The 17244-nt window shown below is 38.3% G+C and overlaps 1 protein-coding gene across 1 annotated transcript in view; it reads left to right on the top strand.

Moving 5' to 3' along the window:
- The window catches only part of LOC133207155 (cytosolic phospholipase A2 epsilon-like), a 31174-nt gene extending 16441 nt beyond the window's left edge, over positions 1 to 14733 (top strand). Inside the window, exons 7-21 of the mRNA XM_061343811.1 lie at positions 20 to 62; positions 602 to 665; positions 1930 to 2072; positions 2230 to 2319; positions 3051 to 3088; positions 4666 to 4801; positions 6532 to 6668; positions 7858 to 8080; positions 9002 to 9116; positions 9866 to 10003; positions 10224 to 10331; positions 11152 to 11343; positions 11786 to 11955; positions 12946 to 13132; positions 13966 to 14733. Coding sequence (XP_061199795.1) covers positions 20 to 62; positions 602 to 665; positions 1930 to 2072; positions 2230 to 2319; positions 3051 to 3088; positions 4666 to 4801; positions 6532 to 6668; positions 7858 to 8080; positions 9002 to 9116; positions 9866 to 10003; positions 10224 to 10331; positions 11152 to 11343; positions 11786 to 11955; positions 12946 to 13132; positions 13966 to 14174 — 1993 coding nt within the window. The 3' untranslated portion in view covers positions 14175 to 14733. The remainder of the gene's footprint in view (positions 1 to 19; positions 63 to 601; positions 666 to 1929; positions 2073 to 2229; positions 2320 to 3050; positions 3089 to 4665; positions 4802 to 6531; positions 6669 to 7857; positions 8081 to 9001; positions 9117 to 9865; positions 10004 to 10223; positions 10332 to 11151; positions 11344 to 11785; positions 11956 to 12945; positions 13133 to 13965) is intronic.
- The last annotated feature ends 2511 nt before the right edge of the window (positions 14734 to 17244 follow it).

The following is a 17244-nucleotide window of genomic DNA, read 5'->3' as shown; positions in this document are numbered from 1 at the left end:
TTTCCATTTTGTTTTTCAGTCCAGACTATCCTGATTCCATTATTACTAATGGAGTACTAGTGGTAATGTATATATTTTACAATATTTTCTTGCCTGTATAAAAACTGTTCATATTTTAACTCTGGAAACTGTGCTGTGTCCCAAAGCCAGTAATAGCAGCCACAGTCCTACTGAGAAAAAGGATCTGTTACTAGCATGTTGTAAGGCTGCTGTCAGCATACATGTGCCACCTACTTTCTTCTATAAACTTGAATTTTCTACGCTTTATTTTCTCATTATATCCATAACTATCAGGGTTTTAATGAAGAAATGATAACATGCTCACAAGAATAGTCCCATATATCAATATACCTATTATTTTGAATAGGCCTCATCTTTTTGTATCTGTATTTCCAACTTCAAGCAGCTCATGAGTTGTTTGTTCCTCTGTCAGACTTCGCAAAACATCTTGTCACTATTGCCTTTGTTATCTGAACACATAGTAATAGATAACAATTATGTTGCTCATTGATGAACTAGAGGGTTTGGTTAAGAACAGTATGAATCACTTGCAATCACATTTGCTCTTCTCTCAATCATCATTTGTCTTCTCTTCTTCCAGGCTCGTGAGGTTTCCTGTTTGGAGGTTAGAGTGGATACAGGGAAGCTGAAGCAGCAATCCACAAGTGAGGTTATTGCTTCATTAAGCTATTGTTTTTGTGTTGTGATTCAGTTGTTACAACAGATGTTGAAAAATTAATAATCTATTACTTTAGCTGCGTCACATAACACTTAGTTTCACCATGCCCCACCTTGCAGAGAGATTGTATCTGTCGAAATTCGTGTAAGTCAAGTATTTCGTTCCAAGCCAAATCTTAACTTGATGCAAAAATAGAGCCATTTAGACTAGAATTGAACACTTGGAAACAATCCTCATTTCTCTTTTCTAATTGCTCATTCAAAATGTAAATTTTTAGCTAAGTTAGATCTTTAATATTATGTTACAATTAGTATGTGGAAATCTTATCCTGTATGTTTAATTTGGGTTTGTATATGTACAAAGTTTCTGCACATTCAGGGTTATGAAAGACATTTTGTTGCTGTCGTTGTTGCTTGAGCAAAAAATGGTAAACTTAAGTGCTTAAGTTGAATGTAAAAATGTATTAAAGGGGTTTGCATGAAGTAGAAGCCACTACCAAATCAGGACTTTCCTTTAAAATGTATTTCTAAGAAAAATATTGGGGCTCTTCACTAGTCTTCAAGTAATTCAAATAAACAATAACTTGTGTAAAGCTGCTTATGAAGCAAATCTCAAAAAAATCATGGCTGTTTTGAGATAAATAATGAAATGAAAATTGATCTTTATAGAGAAAATGGTAGCAATGGCTGAGTTGCATTAAAGGAAGTTTCAGACTGAAATGTAACATGGGGAGGAAAGGCTAGTGACCTAAAGTTATATGTCTCTTGGCCCTGATCTTGCAAGAGAACAGCGTATAATCTCTCTGTAAATGTAAAGCCTTTTCTGTGCCAGGAACACAGCCTTTGGGTTGACAGATGGTTTCAGTTTTAGCAACAATGAGGGTACGTGTCAGGTAGACCGCTTGATTTTTGGGTTTGAATCACTTGACTAGATCTGAAAGTCCTTTCCAACTCTCAACAATTTTATAATTCTATGACTACTTAACTTATAATAAAATGTACATAACAAACCAGAACAGACTGACATGAACTGACTGTCTTGCTCAATGTGAATAAACCAAAATGCCTTTAAACTGATGTTCTGTATCTGTTTCAGCCACTGAATTCTACTTAATTACCATGGTGTCAGGAGAATCAGACAGAAAGTGTTCAGAGTAGAAGCGGATTTTATTACTTATGTCTGTTTTCTTGGAATAGTAAAAATTCTCTCTCTCTCCCTGCTTCCCCACCCTCCCGTATTACTGTGTTTAGACCAAGAGCTTACATTTGTAGTGAAAGGATCCCATGAAGGAAGCCAAAAGATTTTGCTGGACTCTGAAGCCAGCCTTAACATCATCATATTTCACTGCATCATAAATGACCAGACAAGACTGGAAATCATATTACCAGAAGAGGTAAACGTTCCCTTCTTGTATATTATCATTAACCTTAATGAAATCAGAAGAAAAAGTTAAGTAACCAGTGAAAAGAACTAGCCCTCTTAATAGAATATGTTATAGAGATGACAAACCTTTCATGTGTGCATCCCTACCACCTTTTACACTGTTTCAGCTGGCAGATAAAAATGAAATGGAGAAATCTGGGGTCCTTTCTTTCCCTCTGAATTCACTCCCTTTGCAGAAAGAAATAACAGTAGAAGAGGTGAGTGCTGTGAACCTTTTGAAATAAATATTTTGTTGTTTCAATATTTTATTGTCCTAGAAATAAGTCACCAGATTAACAAAATCACTGTGTAAAGTATCAGCAGCTATTTATTGATAGTGTTAAAATATTAACACTGTCCTATTCACTTTATAGGAAGGAGGTGTTAGCAATAGTTAGAATAATATAAAAATCATTACAAACTTGCATCCCAAGATTAGAATCAAGTGGTTTCAAGGAACAGAAATGACTATTATTCACATGTATTCAGAAATGTCTTTTGGGATATTGGGGTAATTCCAGAATGGCTAGTAGTAGTATTAGAAGTAGTAACAACAATAATAATAATAATATCCAGAATATAAACTTAATTCCAATCATAACTTCAAAATTATTGAGAGTGCTTTTGTTTGTAGCTGTATATATTTCTTTTTTAATACTGTAACTTGTCTCATTCTTGTTGCTCTTTTTAAGTGTGAACATTATAAGCTGGTGTAAGACGCACACTTGTGGTACACTAACTGCCCCAAACAGAGGGTCTTTTAGATGAGAAGGAATTTGATTCTAGAGCAGGGAGTAGGACTTTGGTGAAAGTGTACCAAAATAATGTCCGTAGCCATAAGAATTAGTATTTGAGAACTTCCTCTCTTACTGAATGAACATTGCCTGAATGTGAAGAAAGAAATGTCTTAAAACTTGGTAGTAATTAGCTTTATTTTCTGGACTTCTAGGATCATTCTTTTCACTTGTGCTTGACAGCAAGAAAATGGTAAGATAGCTTCTTTTTTCCTATAATCCAGGATTACTGTAAACTAGTTATCTAGGTTTTTTTCTATGATAGGTGGAGAGGAGAACACATGCCCCGTGAGTGCTTTGCCCTGTACTCATGTGGTGCCTGAGGTAAGTGCAAGTCTACTGCAGTTACAGGATCATGCAGTTCAATATGAGTTTATGAGCTTTGGTAGGTTTCTTCGGAGTAAATTAGTTTATTTTATGACTACTCTTCTCAGACACGAGTAAAACTGCACTACTCACATATTAGTTTTGTTGCCCATTTATGCCAATAGCTAAATCTGTATTATGACTGAAATTAACTCTACCCTAACTTTGCAAAGTCACAAACCAAATGTAGGGCAGCCTGGCTTCTGCCCCTTTCTCCTGCTTCACTGAGCAGAATGGGAGCTGAGACCTGAGACCTGGGTTGGCATCTCTGCCAACTCATTCACAAGGACAGAATTGCAGAAGTGATAGGTAAAATGGAAGACAACAAAGTTTTGTAGTGCAGCTAAAAACAGTCCATAGCATCTCTACTACTAGGTGATATACAGAAGGGAAGCAAGGTGGATTTTCAGAGCATGGAAGCAGTTTGTGTAAATGAAATTCAGAGCATAAGAAGAGCTACCTGTTCAATCCCAGCCCATAACAAGATACTCAAATATAAATCTGATGGTCAGATTTACAGAAGGAGCAAGAGAAATTTTAATCTGTAGCTAAAAAAAGGTGTTTGTTTCATAAGGTCAATCTATTGACATTATTCTGTTTTCAAAATTACACTATGATGTACCAAATTTGCTGGAAAACAGAGGTTACTAACATTAACCCTTGAAACATTCAGGTTTGTAAAATACTGATGAATGTTCAGGATAGAGTCTGCAGCCACCAGAGGGTGATGTGACTCAGACGATTTGGTCAGTATTGAGTGCCCTTTTCAGTAACGTGTATTTATGTTGAAGGCACAAAGCATTAGCTGCCATTTTATTGCTTTTGTAGCTTGTTTTTCTGCGTATTTTTTGGGCTGTGATTCACATTTCTAAAGGGAGAAAATTCAGTGTGGCTGCCTATGTGGAAAAAATGATGATTATTCTTGTATATTTGCAGGATGAAGCTTGCAAATGCTTATCTAGAAATCTGTTCAGCACACAGGTGAAAGGCTTTCACAGGAGAGAGGCTGAGCAGGGAATGATGCCTTCTCTGCAGCTCAAGCTCCATCACACAACTCATTAGACCTTCACTTTAAATAGTATTATCACTTGAGTTTTCCAGAATGTCACAGTGACATGGAATGGATACAGAAAAAATAATTACTGCAATTTCCCATTTTGGTGATCTTTCCATGGCTTGTGTGTCTTGTATTTGTGCCTATGTTTGCAAAAATCTAAAGCACCTTGGAAACTCCTCTTCATCCTCACTATTGCTCCTTGCTGGCAATAGAAATGCTCCTTTTTCTTCTGTTCACTGATCAATATATAATAAGTTTTACAGATGATTTGTGAGATTCACCTGCCCTACAGGTCTTGAAAGCAGCTATAAATGACGCGCATTGACTTGTCCCATTGTCTGTTCCAGCTCAGGAGACCTGGATGTGCGCTTGGGGTTTGGCCTGTGCATGGAAGAGCAGGACTTCCTGCGGAAGAGGAAGAAATATGTTGCTGCTGCTCTGAAAAAGATTCTTCATTTAGAGGAGGACCTGAAGGAGCATGAGGCAAGCCAATACAGTCCCTGGTAGCGACTCCTCTACAGGATGGGGGCCTGGCCTATAAATCAAACCCACAAATAAAAACTGCTTAATTAATACTGATGATCTTGGGGCAGGCCTGGCCACCTAGGGCAAGAGATGAGCAAGAGAAGCAGTAGCTGGTTCATGCAGCAGTGCCGGGAAGGCAGGATAAATGCCTTTGTAGCCCCAAAACTTCTGAACAGGCCCTTAATTCAACCCATTCCTGAAACTGCCTATGGGTCTCAGGAGGAAAATTCATAGTGAGCAAACATGGAACAACTAGGGCTGTTGCCTGGGAAATAGTGTGCCTAAGCTCAGTGACAAGGTGCTAGTCTTGGCATTTGTAAAGCATTTGCAGGGGAGAAAACAAAAATTTTCACCAGACATCTGAATAAAAATACTTCTAGTGGTTTCTGCAGCAGAAAAGGTGTTTTGTTGGGAAAACTGACTAGAATAAAACTGTTAAGAGGAGAAAGCAGAGGGAATCTCACAGCATTGTTGAACTGTATAGATGAAATAGTTGACTCAAACTGTAGCTTTATCACTGTATCCATTGCTTCTGCCCCCATAGTTCAGCCATAAGCTTTATAAGTGCTTATGCATAGCTGGGCTGTTGAAAATTGTTGAAGTACAAACATCTCAACAGCAAAAAATCTGCAGCTGAAAATGAAAGAAATAGTTCTGTGGAGAGGATACAGATTTAAAAAAAAATCTTATTTTGGATTTCAAACCACAGAATGATATAGGAAATTAAATTTTCAAGAATGCTGGAAAGAACATTTTCATATAGCTGAGGTTTTTGACCCATAGAAAAGCGGTTGAGGTGGTAATAGCAAAATGGCAAGACCACAACTGTTTTTTCAAAATGTTTATTTAGTTTGGATCTCTTATTCAAGTTGTGAAGAAAAAAACACCCTCTTTCTTTTTGACTTCTATTTGAACTGGGAAAAAAAGGATAAACTAACATTAGAATTTCAATTCATAATGAAAAATGTTAGAAAATGTAAAAAACAAAATACAACTTTTTGAAATTATTCTAGTTTATTATGCTAATTGATAAAATTAGAAACTAATACTTGATAGGTATAAATAACCATTTTCCATAGGGCATGTAAACATCCACACAACTCAAGATGCTAATGGAAGAAAAGGGTGTACTAGATTGGGAAAAGATTAAGCGAAGAATTGTCTGTTTCTTCAGTCACACTTGGACCTTGGAATGGGGGAAGCCCTGCTGATGATTGTGCTTCAGGACATAAAGTAATTAGTGGCCTGAGGCCAGGAAGATTTTGGCTATTGTGGGGTCTGGCTGATTACAGGGTGCTGTACATTCTTTTGAGACACTGGTCATTGTTAGAGGCAGAATCATGGGTCCCTAATCTGCTCGGGCATGGTAAATCCTGTATTTTCTATGACGGCTTCTAATAATACACTTTGAGAAGAATTCCAGGGTGATGAGGTTGATTTCCAATTATATATTAAGCAAACAGCCTCCCACCCACTCAACCTTAGTGGGTAAGACGCAAGACTTCCCTCTCCCATCAGTCAGGTGGTGGCAACAGAACCTTTTGCAACAGTCGCATCTTTTTTGCATGAAGTAACATCACTACTTATACCAATGCCTGTAACTTCTTATCTGATTTCTGCAGTAAGAAGGGTTGCTTGTCACTAATACATGCAACCCTTCTCTTCTTCTGCCTTGCTGTATTGTACAGGTGCCAGTTGTGGCCATCACAACTACTGGTGGAGGGACCAGATCACTGACAGCAATGTATGGCAGCCTGCTGGGTCTCCAGAAACTCAATTTGTTAGACTGCATTTCGTACATTGGTGGTTTATCAGGTACCACATGGTAAGAATGATCCAAACAAGGTTTGTTTGTACCTCTGCTCAATACCTTTGACTATTTTTACAGCATCATCAGCTTATATGGCACTTAGTAAAGCAACAGGATTTCCATGTTCCCAACAATCTCCACTGTTTCCACCAAGAGCAAAGACACTAAACACACTGAATAAGAGATCAATCATCACATTCATCAGCTGCCTTTTTTACACATTGACACAGTTTATGCATGATATTTTCATGTAAATGCTCTATTCCTTATTCATATTTTATCAACTATATCTTAGACTAAATGCAACAAGTTCATCTTTAGACTGGAAATTGAAGAAAGATGAGAAGAAGAATTTATGCCTGCCATTTGCTGCTTATTCTCACTTTCATTTTGGATTTAGAGTGCATCTCCCTCTGGTAAAGATATATTTGGGGCTAGTGGAATTACTACTGTCACAGACAGTCCAACAGGTGATGCCAAGTTACTGACTGTGGAGAAACTGCAGCTATGGTTGGTCAATATGAAGTGCTGTCTTCTCCCAGTGGCCATACAGCAGATGATATAATGTATTTAATCAAGTGGGTTCTAGGTAGGTCCACTCTATACCTGGTTGTAAGTGGGGAGGTTTTTTGCACCGAATTCTGTGTCAGTCCTTTTAAGTAATTCCAAAACTTTATGGCAGGTTTGTCTAAATATTTGCCAAAATTCTTTTAACTTCTCTGTATGCATGTGGAAATCTGAGTGTGCCTGTTTGTGTAATGACTTCAAGGAGACACTAAAAATGTCCATACTCGGACATGTCCAGTTCTCTTGCTGGCAGAAGCCATGAGAAGGTACTTCAGAACAAACATAGGATGAAAGCAAACTGGTAATGACTGCTCCCCAGAATACTTCCCCCTTTCAAAGAGATGGATTTTCTGAGGATTTGTGGAGTCTTTGTATTTAATAGCCTCAGGTGCTATTTTTTTTTAAAATCCCTTGAATTTTTCAGATCATTTTTGAGTCCATGTAAACTTTTATTATCAAACCCAGGAGTGCTTGGGGGGTTTTGTTTGCTCTTGACGTAAGTATTTTAGGTGTGTTTAAATTTTTGTTGCTACCCCCATAAGAACTAAGAAAGAGGCAAACAGGTTGCACAAAGGTTCTCTGAAGCCAAACTACAGCATTACTACTCTTTCATTATTTTCTTCTAATGCTTCTTCAGGACAATGGCAAATTTATATGAAGATGCTAATTGGTCACAAAAATATCTGGAGGATGCGATCAAGGAAGCTCGCAAGCAAGTGACCAAATCCAAGATCTGCTGTTTTAGTTTGGATTGTCTGAAGTACTATTATAATGACCTAATGGAAAGGGCTAAAGAAGGACATAACACTTCTTTCATAGACCTTTGGGGGCTTGTCATTGAATCCATGCTACATGACAAGGTATTACTCTTTTTTTTTCCCAGAAACCTGGAGGACTTCTATAGCTATAAAGGAAAATAAATCCTGGGATGCCATTCAGTACTGCTAATGCAAATATAGTTTGCTGGTTGATTAAGTTCTGTGTACTCAGATCATTATTAAAATACTACTCTTGCTGTAAAGTGAGGCTGACTTTGAACTGAAATAGTCATGGCACTGCAGGCGAAGATGTTCTGTCTTCTTAAAGAAATTAAATCCTGAGAAAAAATATATTTTGAAATGTAAACTAATTACTTTGGACATTAAATATTCTGACCAGAAGAGACACTTAAAAATTTGAAATAACTGACTTCACTAGCATAAGTGAGGATATGCATTTGTAAAGTAACTTACTTATAGAGTGCATACGGAAAAGATTCAAATAGCAGAAAAAAACATTCTCTAAATATGCTATCTAATTTTTAGAAAGTGTGATATAAATTTTGATGCTTTAAAAATAGTATAACTCAAGTAGCTTCCTTCTGGTTTATGTTTACTGAAGGAAGTTTGAAATTGTCATGTACAATAGAGTGTATTTTTGCATCTGCTTGTGAGCATCTTAAAATACGATCTATTCTATTCATTAAAGTTCGGCCAAGGAAATTCCCTTACCTTTCACTTAGCCACATATTTCTGCATGGGAATGTTTGTTGTTTTTTTTTTGCTTGGCCCATTTTACAGTCAACCTCTCTGCATATCTCAAAATCCAAGAATCCATATAGGGTGTAGCTTCTTTCGGGTTACTTGCCAAGTTTGGAATATCCTAGCGTAGATATTTCTGAACAATCCAGTGAGCTGAGAATGGGCAGGATAACCTAGATAAACCTGACAATTCACACTAGATTGTTTCAAGTGCAAACTGTTTTTCACCTCATTCCATTAACCATTTTTAATCAAAAACAGAAAGATGAGCATAGACTATCAGACCAACGGCATGCAGTGGATAATGGCCAGAACCCGTTGCCCGTCTATGTGGCCATCAACCTCAAGTCCAGCTATAGTGCTCAGGCGTTTAGAGGTAATGGTTGTGATTTAGATTTTTAACAACTTTATAATTTAAGGAATTTTAGCTAAGAGTGAATGCATGTAATCAGCTTTAATAATATAATAGACCTTTCATTTTAACTGAAAAAAAACCCTTTGAAAATGTCAGATAATAGTGACTAACACTTAAGAAGTCCAAACATGTTAAGTCTTTAGAATTTGAGTTTTCTACACTATCAGAAGTGAAAATATAGTTATACTATGGAAGATGCCAAAGTCACAATTTATCCTCATCACAAAAAGCTTGTAATTGAACTAATTTTATGATGGTTCCATGTGGTCCTATTTTGAAAAATTGAAAGGGAAAACTTAGAGATTTTGAGTCCAGTGTTAGGAAAATAACTTTTCTGTAATATTCATTAATTAAGCAGTATTTGCTTAGTATGAGCCACACCAAGCCTAGTGCCCTAAAGAGAACAAGTTATACATGAGCAATACACACATTTCCATAAGATTAACTGAAGGGAATACTTATGGTTTCATTCATACCAGGGCTCTTCTGCTGGAGAATGATGTATCACAGCCTGGGACCACCCTGCCTTGATGTGAAAGGATCTTATGGCATTAGTACTGCAGGCAATTTAGATATACCTATAGCTGATAAACTAGTCATGAACTACCCAGTGTCTCTCACATTATTTGTTTCTACTCTCTAATACTCTTCTGTTTAGCAATAGTTAACATATTATTGCCTTTTCATGATCTGGCTGTTTGTTGCCATAGAGTGGCTGGAGTTCACTCCTTATGAAGTCAGTCTCCTGAAATATGGAGCATCTATTCCTGCAGAACACTTTGGAAGCGAATTTTTTATGGGAAGGATGGTGAAGAGGCTCCCAGAGACTCGAATCTGCTATATGCAAGGTGACTATTGCCTAGGGGGAAAGGTAGCGTACTTGAGTGGTAGTTGGTGTGAGTGATCACGTGGTTTGTACATTAGCAAGGACATACTTAGGTGATATGCATACAGAGATGTCCAGACAGACAGAAAGAAAGTATCCAAGGGGAAGGACTCAAGGTATGTATCAATTAAAATTCATCCAAGACTACTCCACCAGTTTCTATTTTCTCTTTCACATTACAGGCATGTGGAGTAGTATATTTTCCATAGATGTGATGTATGTCTGGAATTTGGCTACTGATTCGGAGGACTTCTGGTCTAGATGGACCAGAGACAGAGTAAAAGATATTGGTGAGATTCTGGAACTTTTTTTTTAAACTACCAGTATATATTGCATGCTATATGTATTGCACCTTCTGTGCAGAGGTCTAATGCCTGAAGATATGCTGTTGGTCAGAGAAAGAAATGAGGAAAGCAAAGCAGAGATGTCAGCTAAGAAAACTTTCTGCCTGATTTAGAACTAAACTGTGCAACTTTGGCAAAGCTGTGTCTTTTTCTGAAAGATAACAGACACAAAAAGAGTCTCCAGAAGACATGTAAAAATCATGTTGTGCTAAGAACACATCTTAAGATTGTTAAGTTAGAATATTGTCCTCCTTGGCCACTAACACTGCCAGCAGAGAAAACGGCTCTTGTGCAGGGCTTTTTTCTCCCCTAAACTGCCTTTGGAGAAAGCTTACTCTTGCTGTTAATTGTACAGGGAGCCTAGAGTGGCTGGCCTCCTAACTTAGCTAATATTTGCAGCTGGGTGATACTCACATGCATTCTGAAGGTGTCCTGCTCAACGGCCAGTGTTATCCTGTATGTTTGGGACTTGCCTCTCCCCTCCACCACACACTGCAATAGAGGTGGGCATCATTTGAGGAAGCCTACAGTGGGAGGTGGTATTTACTTCCTGGCAGCTTGTTGCCTGCAGGTAGCTGTCATTTAATTCACTGCATAATGCTGAGTTTTATTTGGTAGCATAGACCTTAAAGGCTTATAACAATGTTTGATTTACCTGAGGGGTGGGGGATGGTGACAACTGTGGTTATTAGCTACTACAGTTTTAAAAATACTGATAATTTCTGAAAACTGTCGTAACTCAGAACTACTTCTTTCCTTCTTGCAGAGGAGGAACCCTTTCTGTCCATGAACCCCTATGAGGTAGACACGTGTCTATTCACTCCCTCAAGCGCCCTCTCCTCGGCTTTGCGAGATGTCTTGACAGGACGCCCAACCATTGCACAATATCCCAATTTTATCAGAGGCTTACAGATGCATAGCAAGTACCTGGAGAGTGAAGGATTTTCTACATGGAAAGGCACAGTAACACAGCCTGGGTTTTAGTAAAATTTTGGAGAGGTTAAGATTTGGGAATTCCTTTAGGATTTCCAACAAGAAGGAAGAGACAAGACTGACTTCTGAAATCCTGCTTCTCCCTTCCACAAATGGAAGACATGGAAGCCAGATTTGAACAGCATTTTATTTTTGGGGGTGGGTTTGAGGAGTGAAATTTATTTTGTTTGTCTAGGCGTTGTGTTCAAGTGGGCAGTGTGAGCTCAGCCAAAGCTGCTTGCAGTGTCCAGGAAAAAAAGACAGGAAAAGCTGTAGTGTGTCACTTCTGTAAATCAGTGCTGGTAGTCAGTCAAAGGAAGGCAGAGAAAATGGGGAGAAGAAATTCTCCATTCTTCCCTTAGTACCTTTCTGCAGAGCAGTCAATTGTGTTTTTTTATTTGTTATAATGACAAATGTTTGTGTTGCAGACACAGTGATAGACTGCTTCCCAAATAAACTGATGGAAACAGCAGATGATGAGCTCTCCCTGGTTGACACTGGCTTTTTCATTAACACAAGCTACCCACCACTTCTGAGATCGAAGAGGGAAGTGGATGTCCTCCTGCATTTAAACTACAGTGGAGGGTCCCAGACACTGGTAAGATAAGCCATGGCATCTGGGATATTTTTCCTTCATGGTCTATTGGTCTCTAGCACTCATCAGTTAAACCAACTAGGTTTTTGTACCGCAGTAGGAATTATATGATTATTAGCTGCTTTGTTATTTAGATTATTAGGTGATGTATTTCTCAGTAACTAAGGAGGTTATTAGAAGACTGCATTGGATACAGACATTTCAAAATCATCAAGATCTTCACTGCAGTGGATCCAAGAGTTTTTAAAGAGCTAACTGAGCTCCAATACTGATTTTGGTTATCCTTCAACTGAGCAAGTTCCAGAGGCAAGGGAAAGTTCTCACAGTATTTCAACAGAGTAAATGGGAAAACCTGTGTGTCTATGGGCCTCTTTATCTCATCAGTTTTAGGGAAATGTATGGGCTGATACTTGACCTGATTCATAAAGAAAAATAATATTAGTGTTGCATATATAATGAGAATAATATAAAATAAACATAGGCTTAAAGTAAATATCGTTGTTAAAAATGTTTTTCTTTCATGAGGTCATAAGGTACGTTGATAAATGTATTTGCTAATAGGGAGTCATTGTCAAACATCACAAACTGCAGAGGACAGAAAGACTGGGAAAAGTGGTAAATGAGAAGTCAAGATGATACAGAATGATCTGAACTGATGCCTTCCTTCTCCATTCTTGCAGTTTCTTTGCCTTCTCTCTCTAAACCTGTTTTATTAGAATAATAAGATCAGTCCTGTGGCTTTTGGCTCCACTTGCAAGCTCCAAAAAAGTGATTGTTTTCTTGTTTTGCTTAAGTCAATGGAGAAAATGAGATAAATAGCAATGTCTAGTATAACTATGGCTGTTTCAATGTGGAAATTGGTATCTTCCCAAAGGAAGATTTAAACCTTGTAATATTCATGTTAGCTACTGGAGTTTAAGAAATTCAGGTCTCTTGATATTTTTGGGTTTTGATTCTTTGTACTAAATTTATTTATTTTATTCATTCATCCAGCCTCTGGATCAGATTGCAAAGTACATCTCAGGGCAAGGAATTCCATTTCCCAAAATTGAGATAAGTGAAGAAGACAGGGAAAACTTGAAGGAGTGCTATGTGTTTGAAGATGCTGACAGTCCACAAGCTCCAACAGTGCTTTTCTTCCCCCTAGTGAATGACACCTTCAAGAAATATAAAGCTCCTGGTGAGTCATCTCTGGCTAGTAGTTTCAATTTAGTCGCTAGTGTAACCATTTCCTATCTAACGTCTCACTGCCATCCCTGACCTTCTTTCCCATGCTGGTATTACGAATCTCATAACTAACAAAAACACCTCTGAATCCATGTCAGTGCGTCTGAACTGTGAGAATTCCAGAAGCTCTCCTAATACATTTGAGATGACAGTAGGCATATACTCCACAGGACTTATTAGAGGTAGTATGAAAGTAAAACTCCCAAAATAGAAACAACATGAGTGGTAGGTCCTCAACACAAGCTCTTCTACTCTACAGACATGGACTTGTTATGCACCAATGCTTGCAAAGAAAGGTGGAGGCAAAACCTTCTGGACGTTTTGGTGCTAGTGGATTCATCTGGGTTTTGTTGACATATTTAAAGTAAACTCCCAAACTGAGGACTGAGTGAACATATCTTTGGTTTTAATATGAACTACATCCTCTGAATGCCATAATTTCTCCTGAACTTTCAGTGAGATGGTCGTTATTTCATCCAGTACAAGACTATCTTTCTTTCCTTTTGCTTGTACTTTTCAAGTTTGGGTAACCAAGACTTTATGTTGTCTAAGGAGTGGTCTACAAGCACTGCTGCTGATTGTCATTCCCAGCTGTTTGGGTTTACATCATTTTTTGACAGATGCTGGATTCAGAGGCTGGAGAATATGGTGGTATAGATGTTCCTCTGGCAAATTATATCTTTCCCTCCAAATCCCCATCTTCTGTCTATAATGACTTAAATGACTATTATGAGCCATTTATGCAATAAAACCTTATTGGTGCATCTCCTATTGTTTGTCCCTCAGGTGTGGAAAGGAGTCCTGAAGAGATGGCTGAAGGCAAAGTTGATGTTTCCACCATCCTTTCCCCATTTACTACAAGGGAGGTGTGCTTCAGTGAAGAGAATTTTGACAAACTAGTGAAACTGACTGATTACAATGTCCTGAATAATGAGCAGTTGATTATTCAAGCCTTACGCTTGGCAGTGGCACGAAGGAAACAAAGGAATTATTAGTCACTGCCCACTAGTTTCAAATCTTCATGTGATATTTCTTGGGTTTTCTATTATCTGGCAGGATCGAGATGTTTGATGCTTGCCAGTGATAGCTGCAGCAGATATCACATCATCCTGAGGATGTGCTGGACCCCAATTCATCTTATTTACATGACTGTTCAGATGAGCAGATTGGAATTTACCAGTGCTTTAATCCAAAACGGACTTTGAAGCAACAGATTCATGTTTTGTTTTGTTACCTTGCTACATTACCAATTGATAAATACATATTCCTTATAAATTAAAACAGCATTGTGTAAGACAGTGAAATATGTAGAACATATGAATGCTGCTTTGATTCACTTTTTAATGTTTTATTTCTGTCTGACAGAACAGCAATCCATTGAACTGGAATTTCTCTGGTAGATCGCTAATCCATTGTGTTGGTCTTGCCTGTCCTAATTATTGAAGGTTGTTACTGCTGATTACAGTGTCTGTCCACTTATGAGGTTTTTATTTAACTGGCTTTCTTCATGAAACTGCGAAAATATGTTTGTTAAGTTACTATCAGTGTTGCGAAAGTCTATACAGTTTTCACCATCAATAAAAAATACCTCTGAATTTAGTCATCTTTGTTTCAGATGGTCAAATGAGTCCACTGAGCTGCTACTCACTGAACCACCTATACTCAGCCTAAGTGGCTGTCCAGCTTTCATATTCTCTTGGAGCTGCTGCTGACTGTCCTGTCCCACTCATCTTCCCCTGCCTTGACTGTCCCTGAAAGATGGCCTTGCAATTTCTCCCAGTGTTTCACAAGATGGGAAGTAGTATATGATATATGAGGAGAATGGTCACAGCAGCTCAGAAAATGCTTAGGATTATTTTCCTTTTGATAATAAAAAGCTCTGACTGATGCAATGAACTTCAGAATGAGTCACCAGGAAAGAACTGGTGTTAAGATCAGGGGTATCTTGATTATGCTCAAAGGTGACAAGTTTGTTTCTATGGAATAAAGTTCTAGGAAATGGATGGGAGAAAAAGAGTCTCTCCTATGGAAAAAACAGCTGGTGGTGCATCTTAGAGCAATTCAGATGGTGGAAGAGGAGGAGTGGGCCATATTTTTCACCTATGAGCATGTTCATTTTGTTCATATATCTGAAACACTTGAAAAGGCACATGTAACCCTTTTTTTCAGGTACAGTATTGCATGTTTAATAGATTGTTAGCCCTCCATATGTGAGGCAGCTGTAGCTGTGGTTTAGGACATCAGCTCATGGGATCCCTCTGGGTCTTTTCCAGAGATGTCTCTGTTGTTACTCACATGGTTCCTAAGACTTTTTTGCTGCGAATGAAACAGGGTGGGATGGAAGAAGTTTTGGTCTGTTTTACAGGGGAAACTTACTCAACAACTGGACAGAAAAAAGGCAGGTAGGTACGTGACACAGCCTAAGCCTGATGAACCCTGATTTTCACTGGGGCTAATTAGCCCATCTTCTACTCATAACTAATTACTCTACTGACATATCTGTGCTGCAGCCCAAGTCAGCCTTGGGTTATCTCTGCATTGTGTCCTGTTGGTTGATTCAAAATCTGCCTTTCCCTCTCTGAGGGAGTTCTTTCTATTCTCAAGATTATTCTGCAGCTCTTTGCTGTAGCATCCCCAATATTTCAATTTCCTTTTTTTTTTTTTTTTAATCAGGGCACAAATAGTGTTTTTTAGTTTTTCTTTTTTTTTTTTAAGACTTTCAAGATCATTGATAAAACCATGCAATAGGTTATAACTGATCTGTTTGCAGTCTTTAGTGTTGGAACTAGATGATCTTAAAGTCCTTTCCAACCCTAACTATTCTATGATTCCATGTTTTTCTTTGGAGTACCTTCCTTTGACTACTGCTTTTTGTGATCTTTTAGTTATCCAGTCTTAATGTGTTTAAAGTTTGTCTGGGTGACACTTGTTGCATCTAGTTCTTACATTAGAGTGTCTTAAAATGCCGAATGTTTTGCGCAATTCAAACTATATTATGTCTGTGATACCTTTATCAATCAGGTCATTATTCATTGCAAAGTGAAATAAGATTATTTTGAATTTGGTTTTTCTGTTAAATTTCATAATAGCAAGTTGTTTTTTTTAAAACTATAAAAACCGTCCAATTTTTTCCTTGTGTACTCAGTTCATGTTCTCCCTCACTGAAACACTGACTGCCTCACATGATGTGCAGTGCTCTGCACAGTGAAGCCTTATAAATGTGAGGACATGAAGAATACATGAGAACATAAAGAATAATTAACGTGAATTTCAACATAAATTTTACTCTCCCAAATATATCTTCTTGGAGATCATTCATTGAAGCACCTTAATTCAGATGCAAAAAGTGACAAATCTTTTTAAGAAGTGAGTGAGCCTTTAAACCTTTGCCTTTACAAGGGAAACTCATAGTTTCAACAGGTGATTTGAGTATTGTTTCGTGCATTATATGTCACTGCAATAGCTGCTTGGCTGAAAGCTGACTGCCTGTATTGAGCAAAATGAAGGTGAGATGGGGATTAGGAAACAATCTTTCAGCTGTGCTTTTAAACAAAGATCCATCTGTTTCCTATGGGTAATAATAGGCTACAGACAGTCTTTTGTATGTACATCAGTTTGTTTGGATGTCCTTCACCAAAGAAATCCTTGTTGCTCACTCCTGGGCAGCCAGATGGACCCTGGCTGGCATCAGCCACCTCCATACAGGGAGCTGAAGTTTGACAGCCCTCCACTGTGCAATGGTACCGTGGCCTCCTCCAGAAGTGTTGGGGATGCTTAAAAGTATAAAGTATTTTCTCAGTGCCCATAACTGTGAAGGGAAATCCCTTTCAGGTCTTGATGTCCTCCCCACTGCAGCTACAAAGACCATGTTTCTGCAGCGCTGGAGCCTGGGTGTCTGTGCCTTGGTGCAGGTGCGCAGCACACACTCACCTCCCGGGCAGGAGGAGGAGTTGGAATTGCTCAAGCAGTGGTGTTGGGGTGAGGTGGCTCTGAGTCAGGCACTAACACATCTGCCTGCTGCTCCTGGCAGCTTAAAGCACAAGAAGCTGCCTGGCTGAGAGTCCT

The sequence above is a fragment of the Neopsephotus bourkii genome, unplaced genomic scaffold (genome assembly GCF_033783945.1).
Source record: "Neopsephotus bourkii isolate Nb327-2 ecotype Australia unplaced genomic scaffold, CSIRO-AGI_Nbou_v1 NB_1825, whole genome shotgun sequence".
Lineage (NCBI taxonomy): Eukaryota > Metazoa > Chordata > Aves > Psittaciformes > Psittacidae > Neopsephotus > Neopsephotus bourkii.
The sequence above is the reverse complement of the archived record's forward strand: the minus strand, read 5'-3'. Positions and strand labels throughout refer to the sequence as shown.